We start from the raw sequence: 18060 nt of genomic DNA, 5'->3' as shown, positions 1-18060 counted from the left end.
TAATGAAGACGTTGTTAAAGCTGTTGCTAGTTGATGTTGAATAGGTATACACATTGAGTTTCTATCATGTGTAGTCATTAGATGCAGTGCTGTGGAACTACAGCATGCTCACAAACCAGTGCTTATGAAATCTCTCTTCTCCAGCTCAGTAGTCCTCTGTCCAGTTGCCCAGGTCAGAAATGATTTGTTTATATTTACTTTGTCTCTTGTGTAAGAGTCACTTCCACAGAAGCTGTCAAGTTACTCCCTTCCAGCTTCACTATTACACTTGTGTGTGAGCTTTGTCATATCCTCACTGGGTTGGTGGAATAGAGAGTGGAAATGCCCTCCTTCCCATCTCAAAACCATCTTCCACCACCATGGTTGAGATTCTTGCTTTCTTTATGAAATAAATCTGTGCCTTGACAATCTCATACACATATATAATGCATTCTGATTACTCTCATTCCCGACCCTGTTTTAGCTCTCTCCCCACACTATCAACGCTTCTTCAGCCCTACACGTCTCTTTGCTACACTCATAACTTTTTGCTTTGTTTTCTGACCATTGAGAGTAACCAGGGCCCTCTGTGTGATCATGAGCTTGGAATTCTTCTGGAGTCTGATGGGGCCATTAGTGGTCATATAACTGAAGACAACTCCCTCTCTCCCACCATATATGTCAATAGCCAGTAGCTCAGCAGGGTGGGTAGGGCCCTAAATGCCCCTCCATCTGTGAGTGACTAGGTAAGACCACTGATGCCTTTTCTCCTCCAGCAACCTGCATAGCACCCCTGGTGCTGTGGAAGTTACAGCAGAGATGTTTGCAGCTCACTTCCAGATTTATTTTAGAGATTCCTTTTAGGTTACATTTGTTTGCATTCATCCTCTTCCCAAAGACTCTCTGCTCCTTAGGCTGAACTTTGTAATCCTTGATATGGTATGTAATGCCCATCTCTGTTCTGCTTCTCTGTTCTGTTTCTTCATCTATACAAAAATCCTTCACAACTTAATCCTAGTTGTTAAGGAGGCTGAGCAGGAGGGTTGTGAGTTGAAAGTCCTCCTGGACTCAAGTTCAAGGCCAGCCTACCTAACTTTATCACTCAAAATAAATAAGGAAATAAATAGGCTGTAGTTGAATGGTAGAGTGCTTGCCCCGCACATGTCAGGCTCTGGATCTGATCCCCAGTATGGAATGTAACTGTAGGTTTTTACAGCGGGATGGCCTGTAATTTTTCCTTTTAAGATTGTTTTTATATAATATTTTATTTCAATAATTATAGATGTCCAGAGACATTAAATACATCCACTTTTGTGTCACTACTATCTTCTCTAAAACTTTTGATCTTTCTGTGTGGATTCAGCTTGTATTGCAGCCATCTTGATTCAGAACTGCCATACTGATCCAAATTAACCTTAATTGGCATTTCCTGCATAGTTTCCCAGCATACCACAAATAGACAAAGCCTATGGAGTTATTTAGAGCTTTTAACCAGACCTTGGCACTGGGAAGGTACCGACTCCTTGACATTGGCAGGATAAACTTGCTTACATGATCTCATTTTTTTCCCCTTTTTTCTAGCCCAGGTTGTGGAGATGAACTTGAGCTTGCTTGGAACACTTCTGTTAGTAGTTCCCAAAATTGTACTCTGCAAACCTAGATTGTTATCTGCCTCTCTCTCTTTTGTTTCACTCAATCTTATTAATTTATCTTCAGCTTCATTGTTTTCTGCTCTTCCCACTAATTTCTGTATCCACAACATACTGTCCGCCATTCTTCAAATAGACCACCCACTACATGCTTCCATACCTTTGTTCTGTATCTTATTCCAGAAGAACTTTCTCTCCTCTTTTATACTTAGCTAGTGTCTCACTCATGTCTTATGCTCACGCCAGATTTATCCTGCTGTGGCTCCTTCCTGCTTTCAATCTAGTCTTAACCAGCCGTTAAGTTTTTCTTGCAGTTTTACATATTCCTTTTGAGCAATCACCATATATTGTCATAGTTATTTTATGTCTGTCTTTCATGCAAGGTCAATTCAAGTTTGAATCCCTAGTACTAAAGCAACATAAGTGTTTAGTGCTATTAAAAGAATTTGAATGTTTTTTTTTTAACCTCCATTTAGTAAAATTTAAAAACAAACAAACCAAGAAACATACTTCTGCTTCTGAAATTGCTAATCTGGAGCATTTCAAATGACTGATGCAGAATTTATATGGAGAGTTGGCTGCTGTCTCTTGCCCATCTTCCCTGCATCTCTGTTCTTTCACTCCTTTCAGTTCTAGAAGTTCGAAAATTAAGTTGTGTTAAGCCTAAGTGTTCATCCGTTTTTATGGCTGTTACCAACACCCATGCTATTTTGGAAATTCATTTTAAGGAATCTCAGAAAAAATGGCTGAACTGTGGTCTACTTTTTAAAAATAAATTAAGCTGAGCATGGTGGTGTATGCGTGTAATTCAAGTGCTTGGGAGGCAGAAGCAGAAGGATTGAGTTTGAGGCCAGCCTGAGCTACATAATGAGACTTTCAAGAAAAGGGAACATTTGAAATAAAATTGATTAGTGAGGAAAAATGAATAAAAACAGCCAAGGCAGTTATATAAAGGTAACTCCTGCTGTAGCAGCTCCTCTGCAGGAGGCTTTCCTCCTGGGCTAGGCATGTTGCAGCACTTACTGGAGTCTCCTCAACCTAGGAGAGGGAAGTCAGTCAGTACACAAGCCTGGTGGGGCCCTGCATGTCCCCTGTCAAGCTGCTACCTCCCACCACCTCAGCTGTGCTGCACAGTCGGCATCGATCCTCTGGAGTAATTGTGCTGCTGCACTAAGGCTCCACCCCCCAGCAGTCTCTCGTTCTCTGGCCTCCGTGTGTCCACCTTCTCCTTCAGCTGAGTTGCTTCTTCAGAAGCCAGCTGTGGAGATTGCTGCAAACACCCTCTGCATAGTGAGGCCCTAAGGATACATATTCAGATGTATTACTAAAGGGCTGGATTCTTTCATGTTTTCCTTATTTCCCAAATGTCAGTACGTACATTTGGCTTATTATGAAAATGTGTTTGAAAATTATGGCTTTTAGAAATATTTTATAAATTGAGTATTTACAAAGAACTTTTATCATTAAAAACATCTGGCTAAATATTTTTTCATCTGAATCCAGAAATTTAGTAGGAAGCTGAAGGGTCCTTAAAAATAAGGTTATTTATTCACTGAAGTTTAGCATTTTTCTCCTCTACTGTTTTTTTGTTTTGTTTTGTTTTTGTTTTTGTTTTGTTTTTTTCAGTGCTGGGGTTCAAATCCAGGACTTCATGCTAGGCAAGTGCTCCATCACCACATACTGCATCATGCATTTTTTTCCCTACTTATTTCTGGTCAGCAAAATAATTATTTTCAAGTAGATACTACTTACCTTTCTTACATGTATGTCACAGTGTTTGGAGACATTTTAAAACAATTCTCCAGTGACTTTTGCTCATGTGGTCTTTTTTCTTTTTAACAGAGATATGACTGAAGTTGTACATGTTAAAGACAGGAAAGAAGCAATCCATGAGCTAAAGTATTCGCCAGATGGCACTTACCTGGCTGTTGGCTGCAATGACAGCTCGGTTGACATCTATGGAGTTGCTCAGCGATACAAAAAAGTTGGTGAATGTGTTGGTTCACTTAGCTTCATCACTCATATGGACTGGTCTTCAGATAGTAGATATTTACAGACAAATGATGGCAGTGGAAAGCGACTTCTGTATAAGATGCCAGGTAAACTTTTCTAGCACATTACATATAGATCATAGACTGTTGAGGTTTTTTGAGACAGGGTTTCTCTGTGTAGCCTTAGCTGTCCTGGACTCGCTTTGTAGACCAGGCTGGCCTCGAACTCACAGAGATCCATCTGCCTGTGTGTCCCCATGTGCTGGGGTTACAGGCGTGCACCACTGCTCCCGGCTGATCATAGACTTTTAATGTTTGTAGTATTTAAATTTTCATTAAGAGTGAATTGTAAATTATATTTGATTATAGGCATAGTATTCTGAGTTATTTCAGGCACCATGGTCTTTTCTATAAGACAGATGTCTTTTGAGTTCTTTGCCATCAGAATATTGAGTTGTGACATCAAAATTCTATATGTTTAAAATACGTAATGTGATATTTTTAAATTTGAGATAGGGTCTTGTTATGTTTCATGGGTACACTGGAACTGGCTATGTAGATCATGCTGGCCTCACATTTGAAGATCCACCTGCCTCTGTCTCCCAAGTGATAAGATCAAAGGCAAGTGCCATATCCAGCATAATGTGATTTCTTTTTAAACGTACATATATTTGACATTATAAATTGATTTTAACAGTCACACTAATTGGCATACCTATCACCTAGTATAGTTATTGTCATTTTCACATGTAGTAGAAACATTCAGGATCTTTGTTAGCAGATTTTTAAGCATACCATGAGTAATAACAGTTGTGGTGCTGTACATTCAGAAAGGACACTCGGAACTCATCCTGTACAACTTAGTGCCCTGGACAACACCTTCCATCACAGTGCTTCTCCCAGCTCTTGAAAACCAGCACTCCAAACCCTTCCTGATTAAAATTCCACACCTCTCAAATTCTACACCTCCATTTGATATGGTACTTTGTGAATTAATCACTCTTGTAAGAACTCAGTTAGTAGGCTGGAGAGATGGCTTGGAGGTTAAGAGCACTGGCTGTTCTTCCAAAAGTCCTGAGTTCAACTCCCAGCGACTACATGGTGGCTCATAACCATCTATAGTGAGATGTGGTGCCCTTTTCTGGCATGCAAGCACACATTTAGGCAAAACATTGTAAACATAATAAATGAATAAATCTTAAAAAAAAAAAAGAACTCAGTAAGTCTAGTTGCATAATACAGTCAATGTATCTCCTCCAAGCTTGTCATTGATGATTTATAATGATTTACTGAGTCCTAAAGTCCTACCTAACACGAATGTATCACCCTCCTCTGATCATTGCTTTTTAGTCTTTTTCAGTGTTTCCCCCCAATGATACCTTGGATTTCTTTTTTAACAGCATATTTGCCACTTTGACGTAACTTTCGCCCTGTCTTCCTTCCCTTTCTCCCTGCTACTGCCCCTCCTTTCACCCCCCTTCCCCTGCTGCCTCCTTCCTTCCTTTACTTGCTCCCTTTTTTCTACCCTTCCCTACCTCTTTCCTTCCTTGTTTGGATTTTTATTGAGCACATTACAGGACATGTGTAGTCAGAAAGACCAAAGCCCATGCCATCAATAGCCCCTTAGACTCTTTGTCTGCTTCCACATCCTCTCTGCTGCAGCAGCTGCACAGGGAGCAGTCCTTTCAGCGTTGTCCTGAGATGAGCTCAGCAGGCCATGTAGGAGAGCTCAGAGCTGCCAGAGGGAGAGCCTCACTCACCCCAGCACAGCCTTAGCTTCCTCAGAACCTTGACAACCTCTGAAGAAAGGCATCTTGCTTTTTCTAACTTACCCCATTGGCATTAATCTATATCATGATTTTAATAAGATTCAGATCTGTTTCCATATGAATGAGCCTGCTGAATTGGTAATTATATTCAAACTCACTAAAGTATTTCAGTAGCACTTAAATTTTTAAAGTTTTGTTTTCTCTTCTAATCCACACTTACTTGTCTGTTCATGTATTCTTCTTTAACTTAGGGAAAGGTATTAAAATTTACATTTGCATGAAAAGAAATGAAGTAATTTCTTAAATGAACACTTTTATTTTTAGGAGGAAAGGAAGTGACAAGTAAAGAAGAAATAAAAGGCATTCACTGGGCTTCATGGACATGTGTTTCAGGCCTTGAAGTCAACGGAATTTGGCCCAAGTATTCTGATATCAATGACATAAATTCAGTAGATGGAAATTATGCTGGCCAGGTGTTAGTGACAGCTGATGACTATGGAGTGGTAAAATTATTCCGATACCCATGTTTAAGAAAAGGTATCTTCCTCTCTATATTTTCACTAACACTCTCATAAAAGATGAGATTCTTTTTGTTTATATTTTTTAGTGTCTTAAAGCTTTTAGAGGACTGTCTGTCTGGTTGGGTTAGGGGTTACTGTCAATGGGGTAAGTTAGACTAGTTGTACCAATTTCACTAAAAAAAACAAAGACCCCAGGTCAAAACAGTCAGTTATCTTAATACTAAAAACTGATCTCCAAGGTTTTCTCAGAGAAGTAAGATTATGCCTTGCATTTTTTTTGTTCTTATGCTTGTTTTATTTAGTTTGAGATAGATTTTTATTATACAGAATGTGCAGTTTGTTTTTCTTCATAGGTTTTGCTTTGTATTTATTTTTGTGTTAATGGGGATGAAAGCCAATACACATTAGGTAAATGCTGTGCCAGTAAACTGTTTATAAACCCCAGCCCCTTTAAAAACATTGTATTTTGAAGTAATGTCTCACAAAGTTGCTCAGGCAGGCCTTGAATTTGTGATTTTTCTGTCTTAGTCTTCCAGTTAGCCAGGTGTGAACCAGTATACCTAACACCTCACAATTTTTTCCTACATTTCTTTACTTTTTTATTTAATTAAAATAGTATCACATAATTTCCTCCTCTCTCTTCTCCCTCCCACAACTCTTGGGACCCCTCTTTCAAATTCTTTGCCTTGTTAATTATTACACACACACACACACACACACACACACACACACACACACACTTACACTTGTATCTGTAAATAAATATACAAATGCAGAAAGTCTGTTCAGTGTTGCTTGTTTGTTTTAATGGCTGACCTCTTGGGATTCGATAAAACTTAGGGTGCTCATCTCCGAGGAAGACTAATTCTCCCTCAGTAGTTTTAATTGCCTGTACCTCTTCTTCTAGGGGTGGGACCACATTCATTTCCCCTGTCTCCACCATCTACTTTGGCATGTCAACTAGTGTTGTCATTGTTCAGGTCTTGTTTAAGCAGCTATATTGTTGAGATTTCCTGGGTGAAGCTTCTCTGTCATATCTAGAGGACTCAGTCTTGCAGGAGACTTCAGGGTTCTTAGAGTTCTGCAACATTTCCTGGGCCGTGGATGTAAGGATTGTGTTGTAGATGTATCAGACGGGGCTGGGGCCCCCACATTTTGACCAGCTGTGACCTTCTATAATAATCTTTGCTGCAAAAGGAAGTTTCTTTGACAAGAATTAGGAGCTATACTTATCTGTGGGTTTTAGGGAAGTGGCAGTAGTAGGCTTTCTGACCTCAGTAGCCATGGGTGGCTGGCTAGGTTTTTAGCACCAGACATGACTACTCGCCTTAAGTCCAAATAGAGCTGTTGGTTACCACCAAATGTGTCACTGTTGCACCTTTAGGCATATCTTACTGTGGTTATCACTGTTGTGATGCACAGGTGTCACTGCTGGCAAGCCTGTTGAGCTTGCTTCCCTTGGCAGCATTTATAGCACCTCCTGGTGTTATGAAAGCCAGTCATCATTCCCTTGGCACCCGGCTTTGGTCAGAACCAGCTCTTTATTCCTCTGAGTCCTGTGTCCAAAGTGCATAGTGCCTTTAGCAGTACGAACTTACACCTCACAGTTTTGGTATTTCCTACCAAAATACATCGGAAAATCAGTAAAGGAAACATTTGCACCCTTCACTCCATCCATTTGTTCATTTCACTAATTTTTAAATCATTTTCCATCTGGCTGTGCTTAAGATACTGTTGCGATACTGTAATAGTTTGGATAAAGTAGTTGTTGTTTAAGGTGGTATTTTTATGTGTATTGCTTTTTGTCAAATTAAAGATATATTTTTGTTATAGGGGCCAAGTTTAGAAAATATATTGGCCATTCAGCTCATGTAACTAATGTCAGATGGTCACATGATTATCAGTGGGTTATTTCTATTGGTGGAGCAGATCACTCTGTCTTTCAGTGGAAATTTATTCCTGAAAGAAAATTAAAAGATTCTCTTCACATAGCACCCCAAGGTAAGCTTAAACAGCTCCCCCATTCATAGCTCTAAACTAAGTAGTAGGTGCATATCTTTAAAGTCATTCATCACAGAGAATGCTATACAAAGTATTTGGGTTGAAATTTAATTTGTTAAATAAATGAAGTAATAGTTGTATTAGCAAAACTAACACTTAATGTTTTATCTTGGATATGTGGGTTCCTAGGTTTTACATATACTTTAAAAACACACAAAAAATGTCAATTCTTCTGTTGTGTGTAGTATTTTAAGCTATTTTTAATACTGAGTATAGAGCATACTTATATCTGCACAGACACTTAAATTTGGTGTAGTGGATTGGGGAGGCCAGTTTGCTGACATGTGTCACGTGAATAGGTCATTTCATTTGACAGTCTCATGGCTTGTCTCCTTGTCAAGATACATGGAAACCTCTTAAGTCATGAATTTTACATTATTGTTTTGAAAGTAAAACTTTAAACAGATGATGTATTTTTTTTTAAACACTTACAGAAAGTCTGGCTGAGTCCAACAGCGATGAATCAGATTCAGATCTGTCTGATGTTCCGGAACTGGATTCTGAGATCGAGCAGGAGACACAGCTTACTTACCACCGGCAGGTGAGGTCCTAGCAGCCTACGACGTCGTCTCCCAAAGTCCACTTTCTTCGTCTTGATTTCTGCCACATTCATCTATTGTGAATTTTTATGGCTTTAATTTCTCTTGTAATGGATAACTGTCAGTTTCCCCCCTTTGAACATCATAGCACACTTGCATGAAATGTTCTTTTATATTAAATGCTTGATGTACTGGGTGAGCCTGTATTGTTTGCCTGAAGGATTTTGTTACAGTAGACTACCACATTCCCCCAGAGGTGTTTCCTTATGAGGTATAAAGAGGTCTTGGAATACTAAATTCCAAGTGTTCCCTTATCAGCATTTGAAAGTTTTATTAAGGATATGAACATCTTTATTAATACTTACCTTAATCATATTCCTATATATATGTGTGTGTGTTTTTAAGGTTTACAAAGAAGATCTACCTCAGCTTAAAGAACAATGCAAAGAGAAACAGAAAAGTGCTACTTCTAAACGAAGGGAACGTGCTCCAGGAAATAGTATTCGATTACACTTTATTCATGGGTATAAAATACTACTTTTCATTTGTGTGTTTGAATTTAAGTTTGCACTCAATATATTGGCAAGTCACCCTGCCTTGCTGTGCCTGTTTCCCTATCTGTAAATTGGTACCTGACTAAAAAGTTGCAATGAGAAATAAATAAGGAATGCCAGTGATGGCATTGTCTGACACAATGAGCTACTGTGAAAGTCTTCATTAAATTTCTAAAAACTGTCTGAAAGTTTGATATTATATTCATAGAAGTGGACATGACATCTTTAAATATGTAAGAGGTAGTCATCTTTCCTACAATGTGACTAAATTGGAATTTTCTGAGTCCCTTTTTGCCTGCATATTGAGGATTTAGTGTTTGGCTAATTGTTATTGATTGCTGGAGTCCCTTAGAGCATGTAATGTATAGGTTTCACATTTCAGCTTCACAGCAACAAGTTTCTACTCTCAGCAAACACAGATTTTCTCACCAGAGTGGTAGTACTTTCTAAGAATTTGAAAAGAATTTATTTATGACAAGTATTTCCAGAGCTACAGAGATGACTTAGTGATTTAGGAAGGTTTGCTGCTCTTCATGGGACCTGGGCTCCATCTCAGCACCTACATCAGGTGGCCTCTCTGTGTACCTGCACACATGTGACAAATGCACACACACATATACATAAATAAAATGAATCTTAAAAAAGTATTTTCCTTGCAGTGTTAAAATAGATAGTATTTTTGTTCTGTTGTATTGTGTGAATTGGACTTCCTTGAAGCACAAAGCAAGGTTGTCATTGCTGTGATTGTATTAACCATTTTAAGATTTGTCTATTCTAATTGATTTCTTAAAGTTACTGTTGGAACATGTATTACATAGCCATGATTCAACAATGTGCACAACTAGAACCGTTTGAAACCTTCCTTTCTCTTCTCTTTCTCTTCACGCTAACCGAAGTGTCATTCCCTTCCCCTGTTAAGTAATATTTACTTTCAAGGATATTTGAATACAAATACATATTCTTTTCTTACCTGATTGTGTATAAAAAGAAGTGGTTTTACTTTGTAGAATACAAATTTAATAGACTTTTTGTAAATACTAGAATACCAGAGATCTCTTTTCTGTACCTGATTTTTTTCACTCAGTACCTTAGCCTAGATTTTAGCTATCTGTAATCAGAGAAGCTCATATCAGTATGTAGATTCTAAGAAACTGGTATTCTCCTTTAATTATTTATTCCTTTAAACAATCCACATGGTACCTACTCTCTGTGTGTTATATATTGATCAGATAAAAGATTAAAATGCATTGTACATGATTTATTTTCTGCATTAGTTACAGGGGTTATGACTGTCGAAGTAATCTTTTCTACACTCAAATTGGTGAAATTGTGTACCATGTGGCAGCAGTGGGTGTCATATATAATAGACAACAGAACACGCAGCGTTTTTACTTGGGTCATGATGATGATATTTTGTGTCTGGCTATTCATCCTTTGAAGGACTATGTGGCAACAGGCCAGGTAAGTTCCCTTAAAAGACCAGGTGACAGTAAGTCAGCACAGAATGACTGCATCTTATTTTTCACATTTGCCAAAGCACAGGTTCTGGAATCTTGCAATGGATACTTCTCTACACGAGTATTCATAAAGAAAGCAAAATCTTATCTGTTCATTCTGACTGTATTTAAGAAATGTACTAGCTTTTTAATGTTTGTTTAGTTTACTTTCACTACAACCTATGAAAGTGTTTAATACCCAAATGCAAAAGTGACAAACAACCATGGAATGAAATCTTTAAAATCATGAGTGAAAATAAGTTGATTATCTCAGGTGTTTTGTCACATTGATAAAATACTGACTGACATATGTGCCTACTATATCCCTGAAATGAGATGCCCCACGCGTGCTTCATAATGCTATATGTACATATGTGTGTGTGCATATGTATGTGTATGTATCAGCCGGACTGGATTTGGTGTTTGAATCCAAGTGCCTTTATTTATTGTCTATGGGCATTTCTTGTGCATTTCTGAGCCTCTGTTTCCTCATCTTTAAAATAAGGATACAGCTGGTATCTAGTTTAAGGAATTATTATGGTTGATAAATAAGCCAGACTTTGTAAGTGCTGTGGAACACTGTTTCTCGGTGGGTTGTTTTGCAGTAAATGTTAGTCCATAGGATCCATCATCACCTCAGATGGAATGTCTGAAGTGATCAACAGCCAATTAAAAATGTAGGTCTTGACTGTGTAAAAAAAAAAACAAAGAGGCTTGGGAGGCATTACTGATTTAATTATTGAAAATGGAAAAAAACTTATTTCAGGCAAAAATGTAGAAAAAAAGACTGGGTATTTAAAGGGGGAATCTTGAAGGTTTATATTTAAATAACAGGTGATAAAATTATGAAAAAGCAGTGCTAAAAAAAACCAAAACAAACAAACAAACAAAAAAACCCTGGGGAATTAGGCAAGAGTTATGCTGTGAAACTGTTAGAAGTAGCAAAACTTGTAGAAGTAAAACTGAAAGGTCACTAATAATGTTTAGATGGATGACTTTATGACTCATTTGCTGGTTTAGTGCTGTTTCTGTTAGACATTTATATTAAAAAGTCTCAAATTAAGTATAATGATTTCTACCATTGCTTTTTAGGGGCTGCTTTATATATAAAATGATAGCATTGTGTGTTTTTAAAATTAATTACACAGTTCTAGAGCAATAATTGGGAATTGTAGATTACTTGTGTATAAGTGAGTGCAATAATTGGGATTTGTAGATTACTTGTATATAAGTGAGTATTATAAACTACGTGGGTTAGTCTCATGTCTGTTGCTAAATGTCTTCTGAACTTCAGGAGTTGCATTGGTCATATGCGTGGCACATTACAGCAGGGGTCACATCTAGGGCAAGTGCTATGCTGGCTTGAAGCAGACAAATAGGAATGGGCTATCTCCCAGTGTCCTCTTTAAGGTGATAACCAAACAACTGAGCTTCCTCCCACTAGGCTCTGCATTCCTGGTGATGGCCATGGGCTAGAGATCAACTCTAACATGTATTTGAGGGCCCTTCAGATCCAAACTATAGCACCAAGGAAAAGATTAATGGAATGGAGGGGGGCATTGGTAAGAGGGTGTGTTTAGGGTTTCTTCTGTGAATAAGTGGCATGGTAATGAAGAAAGTAAGGAAGAGCATTGGGAATCCAGGGAGGTCAGAGTTCAACTAAAGGGCACAGAGAACACAAGAAAGATACACCACGATACACCACAAGCATGAGAGTTCCAGAAAGAGTAAGTCTTACTAGACGATAAAACAGATGACAATTACAAATCATACACTATTGAGTTGGTACTGCAGAAGCTTCTAAAGTGAAGAAAGAAGAACTCAGTACATAGACTTCAATAATAAGTAAAGTGTAAATACTTTGACCCCTCCAAGCAAAAGATGAAGACTGAAGGGACTGCCGCTGAATGGGAAGCTCACCTTCAAGCTCCAGTGGCTAGCCAGTGAGCTCTTGAGGTCTGCTGGCTCTGCTCCTCAGTGCTGGGCTTTCAGCCACAAACTACAGAACTGGCTTTGTACAAAGCTACTCAGGATTCAAGTTTAGATCTTAGGACCTTTATGCTTGCAGAGCAAGTGTTCTTTTATTATTACTATTATTATTATTATTTATTCAATTTGTATCCTGGCTGTGGCCCCCTCCCTCATCTCCTCCTGCTCCCAGCCTCCTCCCCCCCGCCATGTCCCTTTCCTAGTCCATTGATAGGGGAGGTCCTCTTCCCCTGCTATCTGACCCTAGCCTATCAGGTCTCATCAGTACTATCTGGATCCTCTTTCTCTGTGGACTAGTAAGGCCATGTCGCCAGGGGGAGGTGATCGAAGGGCAGGCCACTGAGTTCATGTCAGAGACTGCATCTGCTCCCTGTACTAGGGAGCCCCCATGGAGACTGAGCTGCCTGTGGGCTACATCTGAGCAGAGGGTCTAGGACCTCTCTATGCGTGATTGTTGGTTAGAGTATCTGTTTCTGCAGGCCCCTCCTGGGCCCAGATTTTTTGGCTCTGTTGGTCTCCTTGTGGAGCTCCTGGCCCCCTCCAGGTCTTTCTACCTCCTCCTCCTTCCATAAGATTCCCTGCACTCTGCCCAAAGTTTGGCTGTGTGTCTCAGCATCTGCTTTGATACCCGCTGAGTAGTCTTTCAGAGGCCCTCTGTGGTAGGCTCCTGTCCTGTTCTCTGTCTTCTCCACTTCTGGTGTCAATCCTGTTTGCCCATCTGAATGAGGATTAACCCTCTTCCTTAGGGTCTTCCTTGTCGTTTAGCTTCTTTAGGACAATAGATTTTAATATGTTCATCCTATATTAAGAGCAAATGTTCTTAACCTGCTGGACCATCTCCCTATTCTTTAGAATATAGATTTTACGATTCTTTACTTTGTGTGGGGTGGGGTTGTGTGTATGTGGGATGTGTGTGTGTGTGTGTGTGTGTGTACATGAACACATGGTGGTTAAGGACAGTTACATGGTGGTTCTTCCCTTCCACCATGTGGTTTTCCAGGGATTGAACTGAAGTCATCAGTCTTGGTAGTAACACTGAACCATCTCACCTGCCCCCAGATTTTAAAAGAAGGTATGCAAATCAAAAGGTTATTTCTGGAAAGAGCAAGGGAATCAGGGGAAGGGGCATAAGAGCCAGTAAACGGAGAATGAATGTGCTCAAAAGTGCATTGCACATATGTGAAAATGTTATGACTCTACTATTTTGGGTAATATGCACCAATAAAAACAGTGTATGGTAGGGAAATGTTTTATGACATAGTGCTGTTGTCCATTTTTGTCTCATAAATGCTAAGTGCTTTAACCCTTTCTGAATTTTTTACTATACCAGTATTCTAATCTAGAAAAATCTTGCTTGCATGTCCTCATCTAAGACATGCACTTTCTGAAGTTACAGCTCCATTATGTATTATCTGTTTCATGAACTCTTGAAAGCAGTTTTATTCTTACTAGGCATATAGTGCCATATGTTCTTATTTGAAATGCCCTGTTTTTCTGAGGAGTGTACATTCAGTTAAAGTTATCCGAGTGTCATAATACTCAAAGTGCCTATCACAGTAACCCTGCCAATGACAGGTACTTGGTAATCCTCTGTTACCTCTCTTGATGACTTGTAGAAGGGGCAATATGTAGCTCTACAATATTTCTAGAGACACTCTGCCTAGCTTTCTTACCTTGTTTTGCTTTGTCCTGGGTATTGAGCAAGGGGCTGCATACATACTATACATTCACTGCGCATGTATGTGCTTGCAGAGAGCCAAACATCAGTCCTCCTAATTAACATTTCAGACTGGGCGTAGTTAGCAAATAATGGGTCCTAGGGTGGCATTTTATTTTCTTAAGTTTGTATTATTTTCCTCGGTTTTCTCTTCATTCTGCTCTCTTCTATCCCTCTTAGAATTTGAAGAAATGTTAATGAAAAAACACCATGTTTGTAATCTGCTTTTTGTTTTTATCCTGATAAATTTCTATGACAAATAAAGGCTATGTAAGTGTTTTGTTTCCTTTTAACAGATATAAAAATAATTGTTTACAATGGCTTTTATAATTATATCTTTATCAGGTAGGTAGAGATCCCTCAATTCACGTATGGGACACAGAAACCATTAAACCATTGTCTATATTAAAGGGCTACCACCAATATGGCATCTGTGCTGTTGATTTCTCAGGTAAGCCTCTTCTATCTCAGTAAGAATGATCAAAACACAGAGGGAACATATAATATTTAATCAGTGTTGCCTACGCTTGCCATCTAGCTTTGGCCTTCATGGCTTTTATCAAGTGTGCAGACTGTTCTCATCAAACATAATGATGAAACTCGGTTTTCTGGCTTCTTTATAATTACAGTGTAATGACTGTAGCTCTAGAGTCTTTTTTCAATGTTCATGTAAATATCAGCATAAATAATGGTTTCCTGCAAAACACCTAAAACTGTTACAGGTACTCCTGTCATATGCACCTTTCCTTTGCGCAAACTTTGATATTAATCTTCTATAACTTCAAAGCAAACTTTGAAAATGTTTAGTGTGAATGAGATGAGGTTTCTTAGGTGTCTATATTAAGTAGCCCTTATAGTGCATCTTATAATATCAGTTCATGCTTTCAGTTTAGCAACAGCAGTGAAAGCTGCTGTGTGGCTTGAGAAAATGTCATTATTAAAGAAGTGTGTATCATGAAAAAATAGTGGGTTTGCTGCCCTAACCAGAGTCAGTTATTAATAAGTGATATTTCGGGAAAACATATATACATAAATTTTCAAGAGTCCTAATGGTCAAGAAACAAGAAAATGTAAAGCAGACTGCATGGGTGAACAATAGAAACATCAGTGGTAGCACTGAAGAACTAAGGTCTGCAAAAGTGCGGCAGAGTGGAAAAGGCTCCCTTATACTGTAAACCTTATAACCTGTAAACACGTGCACTCTGGTCAATATGTCAAAACAGGCATTTGCTTCAATATTTATGTAGTCATTACTCATTTGGTAGCAGAGACACTAAAACTTGGCCTTTACTAAAAGCAGCCATGTTAGTGACCACTTCATGAAATGCTTTTCATTTCATGAACTTTTCATAGTCTCTGAGTTTTTATGTCACAGTAGAGTTCTTTCAGTGAATTTAGTTGAAGTAGATGTATTTTCCCTTCCATTCTTTTATTTTCTTAATACAGATTTTGGGTTTATTTTTAATTGACCCATAATTATTTATAGTGGCAGGATATAGGGTAATTTATGTGTGTGGTGCCAGCACAGGATGCCAAGAACATAAAACAAGTGTTCTAACATTGAGCTATCCCCCAGGCCCTAATGTGATATTCTGATACAGGCATGTATCATGTATTAATTACCTTACAGGAGCTTTAATATACCCATCATTTTATACATTCATCCTTCCCCTTCTTCTTAACCTAATGAATAAATGCATAAAGTAACTTAAGTCAAGTGTGACAATGATTTAAAAACCCATTATCCCAGCTTAGAAGATGTCTTTGTGGGTAAAGTCACTTGCTGTATGAGCAAGTTCAATCCCTGTGACTCATATAAAGGTGGATGGAAAAAACCAACTTCATGTAGTTGTTCTTTTACTTATACACAGGCGCGAACACATGCACATGCACACATGTGTGTTATGAAATTTAAGTTAGAAAACCATTATCCCCACTCTCTTCTAAATTCTGGCTCTTTTCATGGATGTATGCATGCCTAACATCTATCATTATTGTTTCAAGTTTTAAATATAGTGCTGTAGCTCGTTAGTCTATTTTCTGTTGCTATAATAACACCTTAAGGTGGGTACTGATAGGAACAGAGACCTGGTTAGCTTCCAGTTGTGGAAACTGTAAGTTCAAGTCAAGAGGCTCTGTTGGTTCTGCTTGTGATGAAAGTCTCACTGGCTGTGTCACAACATGACTGACAGCATCATGGTGGGAGTAAGTGCAAAATGAAGAGATAACATTGTGAGACAGGAAGCCAGGGAGATTTAGGGATCAGATGTAGCTGGACTTCTTGTCTACTTTATTTGGGTTCCTATATAAACTGTCCTTCACTCCAATCCCTTCCACCATCACCCCAATACTAGGTATAAGAGAAAGAAGGTTAGAGGGGAAAGGGAGAAGAGGGGGAATAGACTTCCTTAGACTACTCCCAGCTGATTAGGGGCATTGAGTTCCTTGGGAGCAAGTCCAGTCTTCATCTTCAGAATACCAGTAACCAGCAATCCAAACAAACAGCAATCCAAGCAATAGCAAAAGCAGCAGCCAGGACTAGTGGCATTATGAGGAGCAGCAGCTGCCACAGGCCCTCTCAGAGCCCTTGCGTTTATATCCTCTCAAGAGTCCCCAGAATTCCAAACATAAACTATCTGCAGCTGTCAAAAATCACGCCCCTCTAGAACATGAGACGAATCATAGTTAGAGGCTCTACCTCTGAAACAGCCCCATATCCCACACCTGGGATTAAAACAAAAACATAGTCACATAACTGGTTTTTTTAAGAAACCAAAATTCTCACTATAATCACTACTATAATTAAACTTGTTTTTATTTTAATACCATTACAATAGAGCTAACTTCCTGAGAGCGCATTACACCTTTCTCAGGGCAGAGCACCCAGCAGTTTAACCCCATGGCACCAGGCCTGTCTCTGTCTGATCTGTGAGTTTACTCCATCACACAGGGCCAAGCATCCAGCAGTTCAGACTTGGGTGGAGGGCTATTCAAATGAGAGCCTGTGGCTCTAGAAAACACATTAGATGTTTTTTACTTCAGAATCTCATCTCTTTGGTTGTCACAGCTGATGGGAAACGCCTGGCTTCAGTTGGCATAGATGACAGCCACACCATTGTCCTGTGGGACTGGAAGAAAGGGGAGAAACTTTCCGTGGCAAGGTAGGGAGATACTGGCCAAACACTACTAGTGTTAGAATGTACTTCACGTCTTTGAAGTTAAGCTAATACGTGAGTTTTAAAAATAATTATCATCTTTTGTTACCTTTAAATAATCAAACTAAAAAGATAAATGACTTTATTATTTCTTTGTAGATTTAGCCCTCTGTAAACCCATTTTTTAATTTGCCTCTAATTGGACATTGGAAATTACTATTTCAATTTGCCACTTGCAAAGAGTGAATTCTATTAAAGCTACTGCTGAGAAGTAGTAGCTGAGTAGTAGTAATACCAGCTGAGAAGCATGGTAAAATGCTTCTCAATTGAAAAAAGATATAAATATATGTATATGAAATTATATTGCTTTTCTAATATTTTTCATCATTTTTGGTTTTCTAAAATGAGCATGGTCTCTTTTATAATAAAATATTAATGGTGCTTTGAAAGGGGAAGTAGTTAACAGTGTCAGAAGCTACACATTTGTTACTCCCTCAATTTGAGATGTTACAGTACTTAAAAGTATGAATGCTTTTTGCTGAGTAGATAGATGATGTCCAAGAACACAAGAGCTTCACAGAACTGTGAGGGGCTGGTAAGATGGCTCAGTGGGTGGAGGCACTAACCCTAACCTTACATC

At 38.7% G+C, this 18060-nt stretch overlaps 1 protein-coding gene across 8 annotated transcripts in view; it reads left to right on the top strand.

Moving 5' to 3' along the window:
* Nucleotides 1-18060, top strand: part of Eml5 (EMAP like 5) — a 109853-nt gene that overhangs the window by 34965 nt on the left and 56828 nt on the right. For 6 of the 8 annotated variants that reach the window (XM_060388011.1, XM_060388010.1, XM_060388014.1 and 3 more), the window contains exons 9-16: nt 3471-3727; nt 5713-5925; nt 7743-7910; nt 8405-8511; nt 8915-9033; nt 10338-10524; nt 14611-14716; nt 17333-17426. In XM_060388011.1, the coding sequence (XP_060243994.1) occupies nt 3471-3727; nt 5713-5925; nt 7743-7910; nt 8405-8511; nt 8915-9033; nt 10338-10524; nt 14611-14716; nt 17333-17426 (1251 nt within the window). The remainder of the gene's footprint in view (nt 1-3470; nt 3728-5712; nt 5926-7742; nt 7911-8404; nt 8512-8914; nt 9034-10337; nt 10525-14610; nt 14717-17332; nt 17427-18060) is intronic. The other 2 variants (XM_060388012.1, XM_060388013.1) reach the window with 2 other exon arrangements.

The sequence above is a fragment of the Meriones unguiculatus genome, chromosome 7 (genome assembly GCF_030254825.1).
Source record: "Meriones unguiculatus strain TT.TT164.6M chromosome 7, Bangor_MerUng_6.1, whole genome shotgun sequence".
NCBI classification, from domain to species: domain Eukaryota; kingdom Metazoa; phylum Chordata; class Mammalia; order Rodentia; family Muridae; genus Meriones; species Meriones unguiculatus.
Note: the sequence above shows the minus strand (reverse complement) of the source record. Positions and strands in the feature narration are given on the sequence as shown.